Genomic DNA, 25,178 nt, shown 5'->3' with positions numbered 1-25,178 from the left:
CCAGTTTTTAAAGTATTTTTGTGTCCCTTGTAGTTCACATCTAATTTCAGAGCCGTGTGGTCAGCAAAGTTAGCCTGCAAAATTTCTGTATTCTTGATTTCATGGAGGTATGTTTTATGTGCTAGTATGTGGTCTATCTGGAGAATGACCCATGTACCTTGTAGAAGAATGTATATTCAGGTTTCTGGGGATTGAGTCTCCTATATATACCTAGTAGTCCTCTTTCTTCCATTTATCTTTTCAGGGCTAGTATATTTTTGTCGGGTTTCAGTCTGATTGACCTATCAAGTGTTTAGAGGGCTGTGTTGTAGTGTTCCACAATTATTGTTATTATTGATGTCTTCTTTCAATTTGTCAATAATTGCATTAGATAATTTGCTGGTCTCTCACTGGGTGCATACATGTTTAGTTTTGTGATTCTTCCTGTTGCATATATCCTTTGATTAGTACGAAGTGTCCATCTTTGTTCCTTACAACTTTTCTGAGTCTAAAGTTCGTGTCATCAGATATGCATATGGCCACCCCAGCTTTTTTAAGGGTGTTTGCTTGGATGATTTTCCTCCAGCCTTTGATTTTGAGTCTATGTTTTTTCTGACTATTCAGGTGTGTTTCTTGAAGGCAGCAGAAGATTGGGTTCATCTTTTTGATCCACTTCGCCACTCTGTGTGTCTTAATTGGTGCATTTAGTCCATTGACATAAGGCATATAATTTTCATGGGATTTAATGTCATCTTTGTATATAAGTTTGGTGATTTTTTTGGTATTTCTTGTCTTAAAGTAGACCTTTCAGTTTTTCCTTTAAGGCTGGTTTTGCATCTGTGAAGTTTTTGAGTTGTTGCTTATTGAAGCTATGTATCGTTCCTTCAAACCTGAACATGTGTCAGGCTGGGTGCAATATTCTAGGTGAAGCCTCCATTTCATTCATCTCATCACAATATCCCACCACTGTCTTCTGGCCTTGAGAGGTTCTTATGACAAGTCTGCTGTAAATCTTATGGATGCTCCTTTGAATGTTATTTTCCTTTTTGTTCTTGCTGCTTTCAGTATTCTGTCTCTATCTGTGGGATTCATCATTGTGACTAGGATGTGTCTTGGGGTGTTTTTCCTGGGGTCTCTTTTAGCTGGTACTCATTGAACATGCAGGATTTGAGTGGATTCAAATTTTAGCTCTGGGAGTTTCTCTGTGATGATGTCCTTGATTGTGATTCTTACAGTGGATCCCCTTCCTGGGCCTCTGGGACTCAAATGATTCTTATGTTGTTTCTGCTGAGTTTATCAAAGACTTCTATTTTCATCTATTCACATTCCTTGAGTACTTTTTTCATTGTCTGATCATTTTCTTTAAGGATTTTTCCAAGTCTCTTCTGCTGTATGGAGTTGTTCTGCATTTGATCTTCCAATTCACTGATTCTGTTCTCGGTTGCAGTTACCCTGCTGAAGTGGCTATCCATTGATCAGTTCAGCTACCGTGTTTTAGAGATCTGTTATTTCAGTTTATAGTTTCCTGATTTCTGTCTTTGTGTTCTATTTTCTTTTATTTCCATGAGGATCCTGCATATTTCTAATCTAAACTTCTTATCTGAGAGATTAATCAGATGGTTTGTATTTTTTGTGTCATCAGCGCTATCATCTTCATACTCTGTACATGGTGTTCGCCTGAGAGTTTTCCCCATTGTCACACTTATAGTTTGATTTTTTCTGTGTGTTATGGTAGGATTCACTCGTTAGAAAGAGCACACGGCCCCAAAGCACTCCGTAGAGGTTTAGGACACAGTACAGTAGAAAAACACGCACAAGAAACACAGTCTCTCCCTGTTGGTAATCACTCAGCTGGGGCAGATTCTTCGGCCTCACTCCACAGAGGACCTGCTTTTCTGCTGGTTTCCTTTATAGCCAGTCTTCATTCTGAGACTCAGTATTCCTTAGCTTTCTGGCCCTGAGCAACTCTAGGAGAGCAATTTTGCTGGGCCCTTCTCTGCCCACTCAGGAGAGTTTCAGGACACAGGACAGTAAAAAAACATTCACAGGCGACACTCACAGTCTCTCCCAGTTGGTAATCACTACTATCTTTTATCTTCTGGCTTGCTTCATTTAACATAATATTTTGTAGATCCATCCACGTTGCTGCAAAGTCTATGATTGTATCATTTCTAACTGCTATGTAGTATTCCATTGTGTATTTATACACATTTTCAAGATCCAATCGTCTGTTGTTGAACATCGAGGTTGGTTCCAAATCTTGGCTATTGTGCTGAGTGCTGCTATAATATGTATACACATATTTTGAGATGAATGTCTTTCCGACTTGGGGATATATACCCAGGAGAGCAATCACTGGGCCATATGGTAGCTCTATTCTGAGTTTACTAATCACTCTCTAGACTGTTTTCCAGAGAAACTGGGAGTATTGTCTGTGCGTGTTTTTCTACTGTCCTGTCTCTTGAACCTCTCGTGAGTGGGCCAAAAAGGGTCCAGTAAAATCGCTCTTCTAGAGGCACTCAGGCTGGTCTGGGAACTCCAAGGAAGACTGCATCCAAAAGTGAAAACCGAATATCAGCAGTAAGTTGCAGAAAGGCAGGTTGCTTGTCTGTGATGTCAAGCTGGGAAAATCTGTGCCTGCCCAGCAATTCCCAACTGTGAAAAATTGTGAGTTTTACCAATGCGTGTTTTTCTACTGACCTGTGTCCTGAACCTCTCGTGAGTGGGCCAAAAAGGGCCCAGCAAAATCGCTCTCCTAGAGGCTCCAGAAAGGCACTGCCACTCTGCTTCACTTCGTGGCCGTGTGCTCTTTCTAATGAAAAAAACACCACTGAAACACAGAGAAAAAATTACATTAGGAACTGTTCTGGATCTCTGAAGCCCAGCATATATCTCTGGACTGTCTTCTCTGCTCTGTGCTCAGGCCTATGATTTAATCCTGTGTGTGGCTTCATCCACAAAAGGCTCCCCTTCCTTGAAGGTGAGTCAACCCACCCAGAAAGGGTGGAAACAGAGTAGCATTTGCTCTACAAATCTCTTTTTTTTAAGAAGTATTTTGCTAAAGTTTTTAGAATTGTCCAAATATAGTAATCTGTTATCTTCACAGTGAAAACGCAAATTCTTCCTTTTCTATTCGTATATCCTTGATATCTTTTCTTGTCTAAATGCTATGAAAAGTACTTTCAATACTATGTAAAATAGAGATTAGAGTGGAATCCTTGTCTTGTGCCATATTTTAGAGAAAAGGCTTTAAGTTTATCTCTATTGAGTAAAATATTTGCACTGGGTTTCTGGTAAATAACTTGACTATATTATATTGAGAAAGTTTCCATCCATTTCTATTTGTTAAGATTTTTATCAAGAGTAGGTTTTGGGCCTTATCAAATGTTTTCTCTGCATCTATTGATATGATCATATGGTTTTTATTTTTTCTTTTCTTTAAATGGTGTATTATATTGATTAACTTGTAAATGTTAATCCATCCTTGTATTTCTGGAATGAAATCAACTTTGTCATGATGTATGACATGACATTCATGAGGTGTTTAATACTATTTGTTTGGATTTTGTTGAGGATCTTTGAATCAGTGTTCATCAGGGATATTGATCTGTGGTTTTCTTTTTGTGGCATCTTTACTAAGCCTTCGTGGTAGAAAAGAATTTCAGAAGAGAAAGAGACATGAACCAAAGTTTTATTTGGTGGTTCAGGTGAAGATGTGGGAAAGAAAACGAGAAAGACAGAATTATTCAAAAATTCAAGAAAGAAAAAAATGTTGGCTTCAACAGAATTGGAAAGATGCCCAGAGTGAAAGTATGACAGTACACCTTTCAGGAGGAGAGAATCAGGTGATATATGTGTGAAGGCATTATATACATGAACAGGAAGATCCCTCTTTCTTCCCACTTGCCTTATATATGGTTTCCCCCAAACTGTCCCACAAAGGGCTTCTACCAAGATAACTGTCCCTGTTAGCATGGTTACTAGGGAGAAGAGTTGAGATTAGTTTATAGTTTTTATTGATTTTAATTTTCTGACTTTTTTCCTTCTGGAGCTTTCTTTATAGGATGCCCACCCTTCTCTGGGCCTGCAGTATAGCTGGTAGATTTATTATTATGGTTTAAAGGGAAAAAAGAATAACTCCTTTAAATTCTATCTCTTGGTTTTATTACAATCCAAAATTCCAATGCATTCCAATAACACATTGCTATAAGGGTGCAACCTTCCTGCTTACCTACTTCAGAATGAAATAGACAAACACATAAGGAGACAATCACACACAAACTGTGCAAGCTTCCAGTCAATTGGGAAACCATCAGATATCTTACAGGCTGGTCATTTATTCCAAACAAAATTCTTTCTCCAACACTCACCTGGATAGTATCCCAGCATGTGAGCCAATGTTAACAGAAACATTAAGGACATTTATTAATGACATATATATTAATTAGGTACTTGAAGATGAGGGGCTGTAGTACTTTATAGCATCCACCCTTTAAATATAGTGATGTCATGAAAACAATTTTATTTTACCTCATATATTTCTTACATCAAAAAGACCACTATGTACTTGCCTGACAAATTTTGCACCTGGCAGATATTTGTTTTCTATTATACTCTTGCCTGCTGTGTTATTAGCTTCTGTGTGCATTTTTGCAAACACTTTTTATTCTAATACTTAAATTATGCTAGCTATAATCATAGCCATCCTTGAGTTATTTTTTATGAGGACAAGTTCCCAGAGTGTATTTCTTAGAGAATATTTTTGTATACAAGTTGAGACTCTGGATTATGTGATTCTTTCAAGCAAAATTCTATTATATTTTTACAAATTTTTATAGTTCTTCACAAAGGTAGGATTTGTTTAAAACTATAAAATCTGACATGAGTAGACGTACTACCCCTGGATTATTTCTGTTATCCAGAACTGGAGTTTATTGCCATGTTATGTTTTGTTATTGTCTGGATATTTTATCACATATTTGTTATTTTATTTTATACAACTCCTATACAATTATTTACTTGTGCAATTAATGATTTGTTTTATTCCCAATAATTGCTTTATTTATTAAATTATCAATTTAGAATAGTATGATAAAATATTATAAATATTCCCTCTTCATACCTTTAAGGTGTCTTTATTTTATTTAATTTTATATTTATTTATTGAGCTTTTGTGACTTAGCTTTCTCTTAATGATAGTTTCTCATTATTTAATTTCAGTGTTACACAACCATAATCGTTATACCCACAACTTCAAGGACTGCTGTACCCTCTTCTTAACACCCTCAAAACTCACACATCTGAATCTATGATTATATTGTGTTGTTTTTGGCTCCTTATTGTGCTATCATTAAGTTCAATATATGGAACTATACTATACTATACTGTAGTCATTATGGAACTATACTTTACTTCTGACTGATGCCTCAGCACGGTTCCTTCAAGTTCACACATATTGTGGTGAAATGTGTGATATTATTTTTTCTTAAAGTTTTTCAAAGTTTTATAGTATTTCATTGTGCATATATACTGTAATTTTTTTCCCACTTATCTGTAATTGTGAATGTACTGTAATAAACATGGGGTTTTTTGTAGATAATTTTGCATTAATGATTTTCCATGTGGGGATAGAAGCTAAGAAGGGCTATCACTGTTTTATTTGGGAGTTCTGTTTATTTTTTGAGATGAAGATTTTCTTATTGCTTTCAATAAAATCTTCACGAGACAACTTTCCCACCAACATAGATGAAAGTTCCTTTTCAGCAAACCTCTGTAAACACTGGATATTTGCAGAATTTTTTGTTTTGCTTTTGGGCCATACTTAGTGGGAGTCAGGGGTTACTCCAGGCTCTGCACTAAGAAATTACTCCTTAGGGGAGGGGGGGAAATTACTCCTTACTGGCTTGGGGGAACCATATGAGATGCCAGCAATTTAACCTGAACCTGCCAAGTTCAAGGCAAGTGCTCTACCCACTGTTCTATTGCTCTGGTCCCTGTTTCCAGAATTTTTATATATACCATAATTAATGGCATGAAACATCTCAATGAAGCTTTGATTTTAATTTATAAAATCATGAGTAACATTAAAAATATTTTATATTTTTGGTCATCTATATGTCTTTTTTGGAAAAGTGCCAGTCCATTTTCTTCTTGAATTTGTTGGTGGCGCAATGGTTCATACACTCAGCTTCTTTTTCATATATTAAATGTTTATAATTCCGGGGAATTAATTCAGACTCCCAATGCTGTTCCATTGACCTACAGATCTATATTTATGCTAGTACAATGCAATTTTAGGTAAGGACATTTTATCAATTATTTAAAACTTCTTTTGTTTTTAATTAATATTTTTATTTAAACATCTTGATTACAAATATGATTGTAGTTCGGTTTCAGTCATTTAAAGAACACCCCCTTCACCGATGCAACAGTCCCACCACCAATGTCCCAAAGTTCCCTCCTCCCCACCCCACCCCCACCTGTACTCTAGAGAGACTTTCCACCTCCCTCATTTATTCACATTGTTATGATAGTTCTCAGTGTAGTTGTTTTTCTAACTGCACTTACCACTTATTGTGGTGAGCTTCATATTGTGATCTGAAACTTCCAGCCTTCCTCTCTTTGTCTCTGAGGATTATTGCAAAAGTGTCTTCTATTTTTCTTAAAATTCATAGATGAGGGAGATTATTCTGTGTCTATCTCTCTCCCTTTGACTTATTTCACTCAGCATAATAGATTCCATGTACATCCGTGTACAGGAAATTTTCATGACTTCATCTCTCCTGATGGCTGCATAATATTCCATTATGTATATGCACCACAGTTTCTTTAGCCATTCATTTGTTGAAGGAATTCTTGGTTGTCTAAAACGTCTTTGGGGGTTCTCATTAGATTTACTCCTTATCTCTACTTTTCTCTGCTCACAGCAAGATGGATTTTGGATATACTCTGAGTACTGTAATAACCACCTTGACGCCTGCATGGAGCTTTCCAAACTGATGAAGGACAGCCGCTACCAACACTTCTTTGAGGCCTGTCGACTCTTGCAGCAGATGATTGACATCGCTATTGATGGTTTCCTTTTGACTCCAGTGCAGAAGATCTGCAAATATCCCCTACAGTTAGCTGAGCTCCTCAAATACACTGCCCAGGATCATAGGTAAGATTTAAAAAAGTCAGGGTGTAGGGGCCAGAAACACACTCTTTTTTACATGTTTTTTTCTCACTGAGATTCATATTTTTGCTTTTTATGGAGGTTCACTTAGTTTAAATGCACAGTTGGATGATAATATGATCCTGCTTAACTACCTCGTGAGTGATGTGTTGCAATGCTTACAAAAGTTTCTTGTAAAGTTTTAAATCAATTTTAACAGAAGCTCAGCAGAATCAATACTTTCCAAACTAGATAATATTTTCATACTTTAGTGAGTTTTATGGTGTTCTCAACCAAGTTAATAAATCTGAAAAATCTATGTTTCAAGTGCTTATCCTACTCTACTTGAAAAATTCAAATATCCTTACAATTTATTTGTTAAGCTAACTAACTTAAGGTTTCTTTACCAATACAACACACCTTATCTTTTCAAACCTTGTCCAGCTTTGGGGGTCAGAGTGTTAAGTCAGTTGTTGGGTATTTGCTCACATGTCTTTGACCCAGGTTCAATTTCAAGAACCCCATATTGTCCTCCAACCCTGCCAGTAATGATTTCTTAGTGTAACGCTCTAAACATCTCTGGGTATGTTTCCAAAACTATACAAAACAGAACAAAAAATTTTCAATCTGTGAGATTAGAAACAAAGTGGGTTGGACATTTGCCTTGCAGACAGCTGCACTAATACACAGCATACCATGTGGTCTGCCAGAGCATTGGTAAAAGAAATTAGAAATTTCTCAGTGCAGAACCAGAAGGACTCTCCCTGAGCATTGCTGGGTGTAATCACCCCCTGCAAAAAAAAACCCTTTTCTGACCTTAACCGGCTGCATATATCACCATATTTTATCCTTAGATCCAAAGCATAAATGAGAGAAAAAAATCCTGAAAGTCCTCCAAATACATGCTGTTAGTGTTGTTGTTTTTGTTTTTTGGGTGTTTTTTTTTTTTTTTTTTTTTTTTTTTTTTTTTGGTTTTTGGGCCACACCTGGTAACGCTCAGGGGTTACTCCTGGCTATGCGCTCAGAAGTTGCTCCTGGCTTGGGGGACCATATGGGACACCGGGGGATCGAACTGCGGTCCGTCCAAAGCTAGCGCAGACAAGGCAGGCACCTTACCTCTAGCGCCACCTCCCGGCCCCACTGTTAGTGTTTTTTTTTAAATTACCCAGTGTATCAACAAGCTCATCTAACTGATTGGCAATGATAACCCTACCAGTAATTATCATGTTCAACAATGTGGATGATCTATATCTACTCTAAAATTATTTATTTCATTTGTGATGTAGAGAATCTGACCAATTTCTAGCAAGTCTTTATATCAAGCCACTCAGCTTCTATCTGTTGCCACATTTATTTTATCTTCTGACTTAGATCTCTAAAAAGAAAGAACTTTTACCATTTTTCCATTATTTTCTACAAATAGGTCTATGTTTTTGTTTAAATCTCATGGTTGGTTTCTTGGAAGTGACATACAAATATTGTTTTATAAGGTAATTGATGAAGTACAGTTGATTTTGTTTATGTCAATCTGAGGTCATTTTTTTGCTTTAGTTTTTTAATAATTTAAGCATTGCAGTTGTAAGCATACTATGGGCAAGATTATGAGAGAGGAATAGAACAGGGGCAGATATAGGATGGAGGACTGGAATATTGAAATAATAATTGGGCACAGCAGATATTTTGGCAGAGGGTATAGTGCTAGGATGTTTCATTTATGATACCCTACCATCAATAATATAATTAACCCATGTCCAAAGTGATCATTTCCAATTATTTTCCTAACTCCCCACCCACATTTGTGGCAAGTTTCCTACCATAGACTCATCCTTATGGCCCTTATCTCTATTGTTTCTGGATGTTATTACCAACTATCTTTTTATATCCCACAAGTGAGTTTGATTACTCTATGGCTATCTTTCTATTTGGTAGAATAAAAGTATTTCTTCCAGTAGTTTTATGGTGGTCATAATTTTTGTGGTGGAAAGGCTTTGCAATTTGATGGAAACCCCTTTGTTTATATTTGTTTTAATTTTCTTTGTCAATGTAATTTACCTTAAAGAATATCCACTTCTAATCATTTTAAGGTTCTTCAAAGAAGCAGAAAATAAAACAGAAACAAAAATCCAATAAAATTTCTATGAGTCACAGATTGGTACAAATAATTCAAACTTTTATTGTTTATGTGACATAATACTATATTTATAAAACATTAAGGACTGTATGAGAAATCTTAGAAAAAGTCTATCTAAGCCAGTTCTCCCTGGAAATACACCTGCAACACACCAGGAATCTCCCCCACTTCAAGAAATCGAACTTTGGAAATGTTCCAGGGTGTCCATAATGCTTCTTTTGCATCCTGGTTGTTCAAGGGCTTTGATTCATGCCCACGCCATACCTTAACAATTTACCAATGTTAACTCCAAATATTTCTGGTTTTGATATCCTCCAAAGTTGTTGTCTTTGCAAATGGGGCTGTTAGAGTAAAAGATTAGAGTAACAGTGTACTGAATTATAAAGAAATAGGGCATATCACAGAAATTAGGAATCTTAATTTCAAATCACAATGTCTACAAATCTCTTAAAACAATTAAGAAACACGGGAATTCACATATTCTGGTAGACAGGAACCCTAATTCTGTAAAATATCAAACATGGTCATATCCATGATTGATGAGGAACTTAAAGCAATGTTTCATGCAACAGCCATATAAATAAGGCAATAATTGGAAAACAATTCAATCAACTAAAAGATTATCTGATCAAAACTATAAAAGAATCCATACAAATGGAATTGAAGTAATTAAAAAATACAAGGTCCAGCAAGAATAACAGAATTAAACACGTGGAAATCAGTATCATTTATTCTGAAGATAAAATATTGGCCATCACCACTAATGAAATTTAAAAAATAAGAAAAAGATAGATTAATGTAAGATAATGTAATATTTGTGACATATAATATAAAATGAATGAATCTTCAAATCATTTGAATGCCAGAAAGGAAGGAAAAAGAAGGTGTAAGATTGGCAGGCAAAAGAAATAATTTCTGAGTACTTTCATAATCTTTGAAGAGAAGTTTCTGGACAGATTTAAGATGCTTAAAGAGCACCAAACACAATAAACTAAAACAAATCAACACCAGGACATATAGTAATAAATATAGTAAAGTCAATTAAAAGAAAGACTACTTAATGCAATACAAAAGTAAAATTCTCAACTATAAGGAAAACAACATAGAGATAACAATACACTTTATATGTGCTATCTTGCAAGCCATAAAAGAGTGAAGTAACATATTGAATGTATTGAATGAGAAAAAAGTACAGCCTGGTGTCCAAAATCCTGAAAATCTAGAGATGTAAGAGACTTTTCAAACAAATAAGAATTGGCATAATTTGTATAAATTAAATCAATCCTCTAAGAATTACTAAAAAGTCAACAATAACAAAAAGAATCTTGCCAAAACATCTAGATTTCACAAAAAAACCTAACAACACAGATATACATATCATTTATATCTCTCAATATCATTGGAATATACACCCCTATTAAAAAGGTACAAAGTAGTAGCTGTCTGGATCAGGAAAGAATATCCATCCTTCTGCACCATACAGAAAACACACCTAAATCAAAAGGATAAATACATATTCAGAGTGAAAGGATGAAAAAAAATACCAGAAAAAAAGCTGGGATAGTCATGATTTTATATGACACAAATAGCTTTTAAAATAAAGAAGGTAATTGGAGACAGTAAAGAACACCACTTATTGGTAATAGGAATAATAGATCAAAAATACTATCATCAACATTATGCTACATATTAATGCCCATCAAGTATCATAAATATTTTATAGCAAACCTAAAGTATCACATTGATGGAAACACCAATAGTGGGAGACTTCAACAATCCAATTTCACCACTAGACAAGACAGATCATGGGAACAGAATATTGGCACAGGGGCCGGGCGGTGGCGCTGGAGGTAAGGTGCCTGCCTTGCCTGCGCTAGCCTAGGACGGACCGCGGTTTGATCCCCCGGCGTCCCATATGGTCCCCCAAGAAGCCAGGAGCAACTTCTGAGCGCATAGCCAGGAGTAACCCCTGAGCGTCACAGGGTGTGGCCCAAAAACCAAAAAAAAAAAAAAAGAATATTGGCACAGAGAAAAGAAATGGGAACCTAAAGAACTGGTATTGTTGGACCTAAAATGAGTTCTTTACTGATTTCTGAATGCGGAGCCAGGAATAAACACTGAGTACCGCTGGGTGTGACTCCTCTAAAATAAAATTTAAAAGATTTCTTTATCTTACAAAATAAGATTACACATTTTTCTACTTTTTCTCTGTTTTACACATTTTCAGATAGGTGAATAATAGATCATAATAACGACATATGTAAATTCTCAAATATACAAATTGTTCAATGTACCTACAGAGCCAATAATGCCATCAAAGTAGAATTTAAAAGAAGATGAAGAAAATTTCCAATATATGCTTTTTAGCTAAAAATACTGCTAAATTGCAACTGTACTGAAGAGGAAATCAGTCAAGAAAAGATACGATTCCTGATATTAATGATAATTAAAATGCTACTGTCAGTATTTATGGCATACACTAGAATCTGTACTACAGTGAAAATCACTAACATTGCAAGCCTACATACAGATATACAAAAGGTCATATCAATAACCTAAAGCTATAACTTAAAAATCTCTAGAAAGAAAGACAAACACAAAAAGTAGTAGAATGAGTAAAAAACAATACAAACGAAAGCAAAAATCAACAACATAGTATCCAAGAAATTAAAGAATCAATGAAACCAGACATTGTTTGTTGCAAAGAATAAACAAGATAGATAAACACTTAGCTGGGTTCATGAAAAATAGAAATGAAAATGCTCAAATAAACCAGATCAGAGATGAAAGGGAAGAAATTACAATGTACATGTCAGGAATTTAAAAGAAATGAAAAGTTACTCCAGACAGCTTTATAATCTTATGCCGGAGGACCTAGAAGAAATGATTAAATTATTAGAGTTGTGTAATCCCCCAAAGCTAAAATAGGAAGACATAGAAAGCCTAAACAGACTAATCACAAAAAAGGAAACATAAACAGAAATTAGGAATCTTTCTAAGTACAAAAGTTGGTCCAATAGAATCAGGTGAGTCTATTACACTCACCTGACTTACTTCTTTTACTCATTAAGGTCTTCGAATACACCAAACACAGTAAATTTTTTATAACACCTTCTATGGTGCTAGCATTGAAAGCTTCTCAATGCAGAGAAATTACTAGAAAACAAAATTTCAGAGCAATCTCTTAATGAACATTGTTATGAAAGCATTAAAATATTGGCTCAGGTTGGAAGTGGTAGCACAGAAGGGAAAGCATTTGCCTTGCATGTGACCAACCCCAGTTCAATCCCTGATATCCCATAGGATCCCCTGAGCATCTCTCAGAATGACTCCTGAGTGCAGAGCCAGGAGGAAGCCTTTATGGTCACTGGGTGTAGCCCAAGAACCAAAACAAAAACGATAATAGAAACAAACAAACACATTTAGAGTCTGCCTCCATACTTTTCAGCCACCATCACAAAATCTCCAAGCCCAATCAGGACAGAAAGGCCAGTGAGAACAGCCCCAACCCCCCTCCAAAAAATAACCTATCCTAGAAGACTCAAGCTCGACAGAGGTTTTGGGAAGGGACCCTAAGTTCATTCCATAAATTTAGCCACATGCAAAACAGTTTTTCTCCTACACTTCTCTACCTTTGGATCCTACAGCCATCATCAAAAAAGCCCCATGCCCTTTCAAGACAGAAAGGCCGATATATATCCAACCACCTCTTACACAATTAAACAGACCACTTTTTTAAATACTATGAAACTCCAGCACTCCAACACATCCGATGCAAAAAACTATGGGGAAAATAAGGAAGACATCAGCAGCTGGGGATATGGAAAGAAATCCTAGCAAATTTCCAAGTCCTCCAAAGAGCACAAGCCCTATAGTTGAAGACCTAAAAGAAGTATTTAATGTCTTCCCAATGGAATTCAAGGATTCACTAACTAAAGAAATTAAGAAATCATAGATGAACAATGCAACCAACTCAAAGAAGAACTCTATCAGAAGATGAGAGATTCCACAGAAATGGAACTAAGAGAACAAAAAATCATGCTAACAAGCTATAATGGCAGAATTACATATAGATAATTGCATAGATGAACTTGAAGACAAAATACAAGCCAACAACAACAAAAAAAGTCAATAAAGAAATGGGAAAAACATTGTAAGAAAATGTAAGGTACCTAATGAGCAAATACAAAAGAAATAGTCTACACCTAGTAGGAATACCTGAAGAACAAGTAGTGAGGGAAATAATAGCAGAGAATTTTCCCTCTCTCTGAAAAGGGACAGCTGTACAAATCCAAGAGGTGAAAAGAGTACCAAACAAAATAGACCAGAACAGATCAACGCCAAGACATATAGTAATAAAAATGGCAAAAAAGAAACAGAGAATTAAGTGCTTCAAAGCAATAAGGGAGATGAAAATTCTCAATTACAAAGAAAGGAATATAAGAATCAAACAAGATCTTCCATATAAAACAATTCAATCAAGAAAACAATGGAACGACATATTTAAACTACTCAATAAAAGAAATTTCCAACATAGAGTCCACTACCCAGCAAAACTCTTATTTACATGAGTGGGAGGGTTGAAACCTTTCTCAGACAAAAAAGAACTCTCATATTTGCACTAACCAAACTGACTCTAAATGACTCAGAGATCAATTACACAAACTAATTCCCTAATTTTAGCAACAACAATAACCCTACACAATACAATTGCATAACAATCTTCCCTGTTATTAATTTCCTTAAATGTCAATGTACTAAATTCACCCTTTAAAAAGGCACAAAGTAGAGGGTTGGATCAGGAAATAAAACTCAGATATCTTCTGCCTGCAAGTAACACACCTAAAATATCAGGATAGACACAGTTTGAGAGTAAAAGGATATAAATAAATTATACGTGTTAACAGGAAAAATAGAAGGCTGGGACAGCCATACTCATATCAAAACAAATTACATTCAACTTAAAGAAAGTACTGAGACAAAGATGGACACTACTTGTTGATAAGAGAGAAAATAGACCAAGAAGTACTAACTGATCAACATTTATGCACCAAATATAGAGCCATCCAAATATGTAAGGCTTTTGCTGACAAACTTGGAGAAACATATGGAGGGAAATGTGACAATGGGAGATTTCAACACAACATTATTTCCACTAGACAGATTTACTAGGCAGAACACTAGCAGACATAAGGCCTTAATGAGAAACTAGAAGAAAGGGACAAATGGATTTATACAGGGCCTTCTATCCTCTGAAAATGAAATACAAATTCTTCTCAAATGCATATGGAACCATTTCTACAATAGACCATGCCTTATGACTCAAATATAACTTATATAAAATCAAAAAATAAGAATTATACAAAGCACCCTATCAGACCACAATGCAACAGAGATCAGGATTGACTGTAAAAAGATGTGAAGAAAAGCTAACACCTGGAGATTAAACAATATGCTTCTCAACAACAGCTGTAGCAGAGAAGAAACAAAGGAAGAAATAGAGATTTTGTGAGACAAATGACAATAAAGATACAAAATACCAAAACCTATAGGACACAGCAAAAACAGTAATTAGGGGGAAACTCATACCAATACAGGCTTATGTTACGAAAGAAAATATGACAAAATCAATAGCTTTTATTAATATCTTTATTTAAACACTTTGATTACAAATATGATTGTAGTTCGGTTTTAGTCATGTAAAGAACACCCCCTCCACCAGTGCAACAATCCCACCACCAATATCCCAAGTCTCCCTCCATCTCACCCCACCTCCACTTGTACACTAGACAGGCTTTCCAGTTCCCTCATTCATTCACATGGTTATGGTAGTTCTTAGTGTAGTTATTTCTATAACTGCACTCACCACTCTTTGTGGTGAGCTTCATGAAGTGATCTGAAAGTTCCAGCCCTCCTCTCTTTGTCTCTGAGGATTGTTGAAAAAAAAACGACTTTTATTTTTCTTAAAACCCATAGATTAGTAAGACTATTCTGTGTCTCTCTCTCTTCCTCTGACTCATTTCACTCAGCATGTATCGGAAAATTTTATGACTTCATCTCTCCTGATGGTTGCATAACATCCCATTTAAAGTAGTATCTAAAAATATCAAGTACCTAGGAATCATTTTTAGAAAAGAAAAAACTCACACTATTTGCACTAACCAAACCAACTCTAAATAAAATACTCAAATATGTATTCCACAACACAAACCCCCGATTGTAACAGCATACACTCTACTCAATACAATTGCACAGCAGCCCACTCTGTCAATAATCTCCTTAAATACCAATGGGCTAAACTCCACTATTAAAAGACACATAGTAGAGGGTTGGATCAGAAAACAAAAACCAGACTTCTGCTGCCTAAAAGAAACACACCTAAAAGTATAGGATAGACACAATCTTAAAATAAAAGGATGGAAATCAATTATTCAAGCCAATGGAAAAGATAAGCAGGAAAAGCCATTTTTATATCAGACCAAATTGCATTCAACATCAAGAAAGTGATCAGAGACAAAGAAGGTCAGTAATTACTGATCAGGGGAAGCATTAGACCAAGAATTACTAACTCTGGTCAACATGTATGCACCAAATGCAGAGCCAGCAAAATATGTAATTTGCTCACAAACCTGGATAAACATATGGAATGAAATGTGATAGTAGTAGTAGATTTCAATACTCCCCTATCACTACTGGACAGACCCACCAGTCAAAAAACTAGCAAAGAAATAAGACCCATAAATGAGGAATTAAAAGAACTAGGACTAATGGACTTATATAGGGCCCTTAACTCCAGAAAGCAGAATACATTCTTCTCAAGTGCACATAGAACCTTCTCCAGAATAGACCATGCCTTAGGACATAAATCTAACTTGCAAAAAGTTACAAATATAAGGATTATTAGAAGCACCCTATCAGATCACTATGCAACAGAGATCAATATTGACTGTAGAAATAAGCTATGGAGAAAATCCAACACCTGGAGATTAAACAACATGCTACTCAACAACAGCTGGATCAAAGAGGAACTCAAGGAAGAAATAAAAAGATTCCTTGAGACAAACCATAATGAAGAGACAAAATGTCAATATCTGTGGGACATAGCAAAAGCAGTAATTAGGGGAAAACTCATAGCAATACAGGTCTATGTCAGGAAAGAGGAAAATGACAAAATCAACAGTTTAAAAAGGGACACCTTAAGGAGCTGGAAGAACAGCAGCAAAGAATCCCAAACACAACTAGAACAAGAAATATTAAAAACCAGAGCAGAAATAAACAACATAAAACTAAGAAAACATTACAAAAAAATCAATGAGACCAAGAGTTGGTTTTTTGAAAAAACAAACAAGATAGACAAACTGCTGGCAAGACTCAACAAAAAAAGAGGGACAACACCCAAATAAATAGAATCACAAATGAAACGGGAGAAATTACAACAGACCCCGAAGAAATCCAACACATCATGAGGACTTATTATGAACAACTATACACAGTTAGGTTAGAGAACCCAGAAGAAACCGACAGATTTCTAGAAAAATATCATCTTCCGAGTCTGGAGAAGGAGGATGTAGAAAGCCTAAACAGGAAAATCACATCTGAGGAAACTGAATCAGTAATTAAGAAACTTCCCAAGAACAAAAGTCCAGGTCCAGAGTGTTTTACAAGTGAATTCTATCAAACTTATGTGTATCCTAAACAGCTCCAGCCATTATCTAACCATAAAAGCTTCATTTAGCAGGACCCAACCCCATAAATGACGAAATACCTAGAAACTGGGAAAACTTTCCAACTCTGATGCATGAACCTACTCTCTTTTATATGATTTATTAATTTTACTTTATTTTTACTATATTTACCTATTTTTCTGTTCTCCTCTCTCTTATCTTTTGCTCTCCCTTCCTCTTTTTCTTAAGCTATACTTAAACTAATTATTTATCTTAATTCAACCAGTCCTTAAGAGTTAGTTATCAGGGTCATGTGAGGAAATGTATATGTTAGGTTGAGACCATGAAATAAAGCTGACTGACTCCTGGGAAAAAAAGGGACCAATCTCTGCATGCAGGGATTGTGGCAAGAAACTCTCATCCACTGCTGGTGGGAATGCTGCCAGGTCCAACCCCTATGAAAAAAAGTGTGAATAGTGCTCAATAAACTCAGAATTGAGCTGTTATATGACCCAGCAATTGCTCTCCTGGGTATCTATCCCCAAGTCAGAAGGACATTTATCCCAAAGTATGTGTACACTCCTCTATAGCAGAACTCAGTACAATAGCTAAGATTTGGAACAGACCTCGATGCCCAACAAAAGATGAGTGGATCATGAAGATCTGGTATTTATACACAATTGAATACAATATAGCAGTTAGAAATGATACAATCATGGATTTTGTAGCAATATGGATGGATCTAGAAAATATTGTGTTATATGACGTAAGCCAGAAGAAGAAGGATAGATACAGAATGAAAGCACTTCTCTGGGGGTATTTTGAACATACATTATATATACATATCATACATATATACATACATATACCATATATACATACATATACCATATACTCCAAGAACAAATACAACAGTCTAATTGGGCAGAAACTCCAAGCACCTTAATTTCCAGCATTTAGCGGGGAGAATTGTTCAAATCAAGTGGAAAAGGAACAACACAAAGCCTCAACTATCCATTATGCCATAAAGAAACCAGCAATAACAGAAACAAAGGTTTAGAGTGAACAGGTATGTAATGAGCCTATAACTATGAAGCCCTATAACAGGGGTGGCAAACAGGATTTTTACCCTCACTCAAAATGGCAAAATGCAATTGTGTTTAATATATTATTGTTAAAATTATATGCTTTTTTGTGAGTGTCTGTTTTGGCAGGTCACTGCGTGGTGTGGCTCTCTGATTCTCACAGTTTAACATTTTGGCTTTTTGTGTCGAACTTGTTCACCACCCCTGCCCTATAATAATGTTTTAGGGAACTTATACACAGATACAGGTCAAGAATATGATTGGAAACCAGAGACTCCAGCTGCAGTAATTCCTAACAATATATTTTAATGCCTTAATCTTAATAGGCATAAAATAATCTTCCAGCTTCTTTTTCCACAGGGATTCTTGGCTATAAAGTGTGGACTTCCTAATTTTACACTTTGGTGCTCAGTCATACTAGATACCATATTCAGTTTGCACTATAATAATGTCTTGATAAAACACTCCAATATAACCTTTTCCTTTAGTTTATGTCCTCTATTAGGACCTGAAGCATAGGATCATTCAGATCACTGAAACAGTCAACTGCAAACCAAAGACTTATATAACAGGACCTAATCATTGAAAACCTTTTGGCAAATTAATATCTCCTTTCTCTCTCTTTTCCTTACTTCTTTCCTTCTCCCCTTTCTTCTCCCTCTTCTTCATCATCATCAATTCAGTCTATGTCAAATAAAGCCTACACTGTTAGTTTATCTTTATGAAAGGGACTTCAAAACATAAGACACAGTGGACAGTACTACATAGGGTAGCCACCTACATAGGTAGACCTCACCACCATATTTCTTACTACTTGCGATGTGAAAACTATGTGTATCCTAAAATACTCCAGCCATTATCTAACCCTGAAACTTGAATTTAGCAAGGCCCAACCCCATCACTGATGAAGTGCCTCGAAACTGGAAAAACTTCCCATCTCTGACGCACCGGCCCAATCACTATTATTTAACTTACTTTTCTTTTTTAATTTATTTTACTATATTTAATTATTTTTTCTTTTCCCCTCTCTCTTATCTTCTGTTCTCCCTTCCTCTCTTTCCTAAGCTATACCTAAGCTAATTATTTATCTTAATTTAACCTGTCCTTAAGAGCTCAGACCCATTGCATTAGGGTCAGATCTCTAACAACTTAAGAACAGATCACTAATGTATATCTTTATGTTGGCATGAGTACATAGACTGAGTGCCAAAACTAAATTGTAAACAATATATGTCTATAATGTATATAGCCCCTCTTAAATACTATCCTTCATCCCCCTTCAGATTCCTACTATTCTTTCACCCCCAATCCCAATCCAATATCCCTCCTTACCCTCAGTTCTTAACTCATTAGGTATCAAGATAGACCTACTGCCTCAATAGGCCATCACCCAGCTCACAAGCAAAAGGACACCCACTCAGCTCCACATCCCACCCCCCAGCAAGAAACTACAACCAGCACTCTTGCTGACTCATGCTTTGTGGTTCTCCTTCTCACCCCCTCCCATATGTGGATTGTTGCTCGATACTGGATTCAGTTCCAGAAGAACCCCCTGTGTAAGAACTCTACCTGAGCTCAATCTGCCACATGTCATTTCTCAAACTCAACTAGACCTGCGTGTGTGATGAAAACGTGCCTTGATTCCCACCCCCCACAAGAATATCTCAAAAGACAATGAGGAAGCCTATATTTCCTTTATATGCTTAATGCCTCTATAATGCTACCTCTAAACCTGTTTATCTCCAAATTTAAGGTAGTCTCTACATCACCTTTTACCCTTGACTACATTTAAATTCATTTTTATTTATTTCTTCGTTAATACATTTAAGTATATATATTGTCTTGTTTTTGTTTTCTTCTCTTCCTTAACTTCACCTGTTTTGATTATTTTTTGGTACAAAAATTTACAAGAAAGTCTTGCCTGGGATAGAAGTTCAGATCAAAACCAGGACAGAGAGATAGGGGGCTTGACACTCTGACCTCCAAATGCACCAGCAATATAATATGGCACCATTTCTTTCTGCAAAGGCACGCTAAAAATGGGAACTTTTATGTATAGAAACAAGCTATTATCTACTAGGAATAAGAACTAATAATTCTACAATACAGGGGTGCCTCCCACCTTGAACATATGTCATGTTGACCCAAATTAGGCTCTATTAATAAGACAGCAACTGTCCAAAACCAATCCCTAGATCTCAGACATAGAACAGACACAGTTCTCCACGACAGCTCCAGGAACCAAGCTCCCTCTGGGACATTCCTAATACGACATTGACAACAACATGTGCCAGGTTTGATACAATGAGAAAATGGCAACAACAACTTGGTTGTCTTATCTCATCACCAAACAATAAAATTAAATCAGAAGACACATCATCCTTTGATCTGTGCAAAAACCAGGATCACTCACTACAGAATACTGACTGTGACAACTATGATTGGGCAGAACTTATCTTGGGACCAATAAGAAAGACCCTAGCTTAGGCTTTGGCCTATAATCTATACAACAAATAAGATATCTAATTGCAGAGGTTTAACTGAGACAACTGCAACTGAGCAGAATTTATGGAGCATAATGAAAGACTATCCTAGGCTTCATCTTAGGATCAGTGCAAACACCAAGACCACCAATTACAGAAGACTGATTAAACAACAGTGTTATATGTCATGTGGTCCCAACTTAGAATCCATGCAATTAGATAGTGCCCATTTAACCCCGAACCCTAAATCTCAGATATAGAACCGACACAGTTCTCTGCAACAGCTCCAGAAACCAAATTTCCTCTGGGACATTCTTAACACTGCTCTGACACCAATATGCACCAGTTTTGGTATGACATCCTGACAATGAGGAAATTGCAATGACTTGGTCTAAGAGCAAGTTGTCTCATCTCAACATCTAACAATAAGATGAAATCAGAAAACACAGCATCCTTTTATCAGTGCAAAAGCCAAGAAGGCTAACTACAGAACACTGACTCTGACCACCATGACTGGGCTCAACATATCCTGGGAATAATAAAAAAAGACCCTAGTCTAGGCTTTGGCCTACAATCTGTACAACAACCGAGATCTCTAATTCCAGTGGTATGACTGAGACAACTGCAACTGAGAAGAAATTCTGGAAACATAATGAAAGACTATTCTAGGTTTTGTCCAAGGAATGGTGCAAAAACCAAGACCACAAACTACAGAAGACTGATTAAAACAACACTGATGGAACATAACTTCTGGAACTGTAAAGAAAGAATCCATCCTATGACAAGTGCAAATACTAAGATCACTAGCTACAGAGGCCTGGTTTTGTCATCCACAACGGAGTAGAAAACTTCCCGACATCACAAAAGATCCTAGGGGAGAGTAAAAGAGCATGTACAGAGCCTGCAGATATACCCATAATAGTATACTTCAAGGGCGGAGAAACCATTTATCTCTTAGGCCAGGGGAACTCCCTTTCTAATCTCCCCAATTTTTACTGTGCCTAGGCAAAAAATAGCACAAATTATTTTTTTATTCCCCCCACCCCTGTGATTTGATTTGTCTTTATTTCAGGACCGTGGTTAGTGTTTGGTTGTTATCTTTATTGCTGTGGAGCTTTTCAGGTTTTTTGTTTGTTTTTCTTTTCTTTTCTTTTTGGGTTCGATTTTCCTTGTATTATTTTTAGGTTTTCCCTTTCTTTTCTTAAACTGGTAGGTGTCTCTAGAAGGACACCTCCCGTTTTTTGCTAGTTTGAATTTTTGCCCTCCCTTTTTTCTTTTTTTCTTACCTTCAAACAGAACCATATAACTTGAACCATCTTGTTCTACATCACAAATTAAGAGGGAAATAATGGAGGGCACCAAGACCAAACAGTCTTATGAACAATGAATAGAATTAAAAAAATTATCAGATTTGAACACCAATTCCAAAGCCAACTACAAAAGAATCGATACCCAATCTACAACAGGCTAGACACAGAAGAGACCACTTATACTAGCAGTCCGGGGGGGGGGGCAAAAAAGAGGCAATATAGGATGCATGCTGGGAACAGGGATGGAGGGAGGACAACTTTGGTGGTGGGATTGCCCCTGATTCAATGTCACTATGTAACTTAAATACTACTGTGAATGATTTGTCATCCACTTTGGTCAAAATAAAAATTATTAATAAAAAAGAAAGAAGCTCTTTTCTGCTGAGCCAGCCTAGAGACACCAAGGACTGTAATCTCTCTAGGACCCACACCCGGTAAGATGTCCCTGCCCAACGAAGGTGGGGCCAATTCCTACTGTGTGACTGGGAACGTAGAGACTTATAAAGAACAGTGACCATGCTCTCTGCCTCTTTCCTGCTGAGCCAGCCTACAGACACCAAGGACTGTAATCTCTCCAGGACCCATACCCGGTAAGATGTCCCTGCCCAATGAAGGTGGGGCCAATTATGCTCCAGGGCCACACTTATCTTGTAACCCCTGAATTCCATTTCTGCACATTGTAGGAAGCAATCTACAGCCTTACCAATGGAGTAATTTTGCTGTACACCCCCATATTTACAGAAATCAAGATGGCTCCTCTAATACTCTAAAAATTAGAAAACAGCTAGCTCTTGCCAGGTATAGGGTTTGGGGAGGCCTCATACTGGGACCCTTATCCCTAGCCTGAGGAGTTCTGGAAGGCTTGGCAGGCCCCCAGCCATCCTTGTCTTTTTCCCCTGACTCCAGGCCTTCCCTGGGTGCCAGCTCAAATGGCCAGAAGTGGGTTCAGGTGGACTCTTAGTGGTCCTCCAGTTTCCCCCTCCTCCATACTCCAGGGGGGAGGTGCATGGGGAGGAGGGCAGGCAGACATCTGGCTTCCAGTTTCCTCTTTGATTCTGGAGACCAGCTCTTGCCAGGTATGGGGTTTGGGGAGGCCCCATACCAGAGCCTTTCTCCCTAGTCTGGGGAGTGCTGGGATGCTTGGCAGGCCCCCAGCCATCCTTGTCTTTTTTCCCTGACTCCAGGCCTTCCCTGGGTGCCAGCTCAGATGGCCAGAAGTGGGTTCAGGTGAACTCTTAGTGGTCCTCCAGCTTACCCCCTCCTCCGTACTCTAGGGGGGAGGTTCATGGGGAGGAGGGCAGGCAGACATCTGGCTTCTGGTTTCCTCTTTGATTCTGGAGACCAGCTCTTGCCAGGTATGGGGTTTGGGGAGGCCCCATACCAGAGCCTTTCTCCCTAGCCTGGGGAGTGCTGGGAGGCTTGGCAGGCCCCTAGCCATCCTTGTCTTTTTCCCCTAACTCCAGGCCTTCCCTGGGTGCTAGCTCAGTTGGCCAGAAGTGGGTTCAGGTGGACTCTTAGTGGTCCTCAGGCTTCCCCTCTCCCTTTGTACTTCAGGGAGGAGGTGCATGGGGAGGAGGGCGGGCAGACATCTGGCTTCTGGTTTCCTCTTTGATTCTGGAGACCAGTTCTTGCCAGGTATAGGGTTTGTTGAGGCCCCATACCAGAGCTTTTCTCCCTAGCCTAGGGAGTGCTGGGAGGTAGACTCTTAGTGATCCTCAGTCTTCCCCCGCCCCCGTACTCCAGGGGGAGGTGCATGGGGAGGAGGGCGGGCAGACATCTGTCTTCTGGTTTCCTCCTTGATTCTGGAGACCAGCTCTTGCCAGCTATAGGGTTTTTCTCCTCTGGACTTCAGTCCTTCCTTGGGCGCCGGTCTAGGTGGACTCTATAGGGGTCAACAGGCTTTCTCCCTATCTCTCCCTACACTAATGGGAATGCGCGCTGGGAGGAGGGCAGGCCATTCTAGCACTGGTTTATGTTGGGACAGTCAGTGGAAATTTTTTCTCCTTGTTTTCATATTGATAGTATTGTATGCATATATTCTATATATCCATAATATCCATCTTGTATTGTGACCTTAATACTGCTCTACAAAGCTCATTTCTAATATTTTACTGCCTTAGTCCCAACCCTTACTTCTCCCCATCTTCTCATGTAGATGCAGCTAATGACATGAAGCTCACCACATAGAGTGATAAGTGCAGTTAGAGAAATAACTACACTGAAAACTATCATAACAATGTCAATGAATGAGGGAAAAAGAAAGCCTGTCTCGAGTACAGGTGTGGGTGGGGTGGGGAGTAGGTAGATCTGGGAAATTGGTGGTGGGAATCCTGCACTGGTGAAGGGGGGTGTTCTTTACATGACTGTAATCATACAACTACAATTATATTTGTAATCACGGTGTTTAAATAAAGATAATTAAAAGAAATAAATAAAAAAGAAAGAAAAACAACAGTGCTAGAACAGAACTTCTAGAACAGTAAAGAAAGACTCTATTCTAGACTCCATTCCATGATCTGTGCAGATAGCACGATCTCTAGCTACAGAGGCCTGATTTTATCATCCAAGACTGAGCATAAAGTTTCCAGACACCACAAAAAGACTTCAGGGAGAGTAAAAGAGAGTAGAAGAGTAAAATAGAGTAAAAGGAGCCTCTAGTTATTCCATGACAGTATGCTTCAAAAGTGGAGAAACCCTGTATCTCTTAGGCTAAGGGAATTCCCTTTTTAATCTCCCCAACATTTACTATGCCTATGCAAAAAGGGGGAGGAAAAGAAGCACATATTTTTTCTTTTTTTTTTCCTTTTTTTATTTTGGGCTCATAATTTTTGATTGTCTGTATAGCGGTGGTGCTTTTCGGTTTTGTTTTTTGTCATTGTAGTTTACTTTTGTTCTTTGTTTTCTTGTTTGTCTGGTTTTGGGGGGGTTGTGGGGGTTGTATTTTTGGTCTTTTTGTGATTTTTTTCCTTTTTCCCTTTCTTATCTTAAATTGAAATTTATAACCCTCTAGATGGACCCCTCCTGGCTTTTTTGTTTGTTTGTTTGTTTGTTTGTTTTTATTTCTTTCCCTTCAAACAGAACCACATAACTTGAATCATATTGTTCTGTCTCATAAATTGAGGGGGGAAATGGATGGTACCAAGACCAAACAATTGTATGACCATTGAGTATATCTAAAAAAATGATCAGACTTAAACACCAAATCCAAAGCCAATGACAACAGAATGGATGCCCAATCTACAACAAGCTATATACAGAGGGGATCTCTTACACTAGCAGCCCTGGGGTCAGAGGAGGGGGATATGGGATGCATACTGGGAACAGGATTGGAGGGAGGACATTACTGGTGGTGAGAGTGCCTCAGGTTTAATGC

At 37.5% G+C, this 25,178-nt stretch overlaps 1 protein-coding gene across 6 annotated transcripts in view; it reads left to right on the top strand.

Moving 5' to 3' along the window:
* ARHGEF9 (Cdc42 guanine nucleotide exchange factor 9) overlaps window positions 1–25,178 on the top strand; it is a 601,826-nt gene that overhangs the window by 393,457 nt on the left and 183,191 nt on the right. For all 6 annotated transcript variants that reach the window (XM_049767266.1, XM_049767262.1, XM_049767264.1 and 3 more), the window contains exon 5: window positions 6,906–7,138. In XM_049767266.1, the coding sequence (XP_049623223.1) occupies window positions 6,906–7,138 (233 nt within the window). The remainder of the gene's footprint in view (window positions 1–6,905; window positions 7,139–25,178) is intronic.

The sequence above is a fragment of the Suncus etruscus genome, chromosome X, assembly GCF_024139225.1.
Source record: "Suncus etruscus isolate mSunEtr1 chromosome X, mSunEtr1.pri.cur, whole genome shotgun sequence".
Taxonomy (NCBI): Eukaryota; Metazoa; Chordata; class Mammalia; order Eulipotyphla; family Soricidae; genus Suncus; species Suncus etruscus.
The sequence above is the reverse complement of the archived record's forward strand: the minus strand, read 5'-3'. Positions and strand labels throughout refer to the sequence as shown.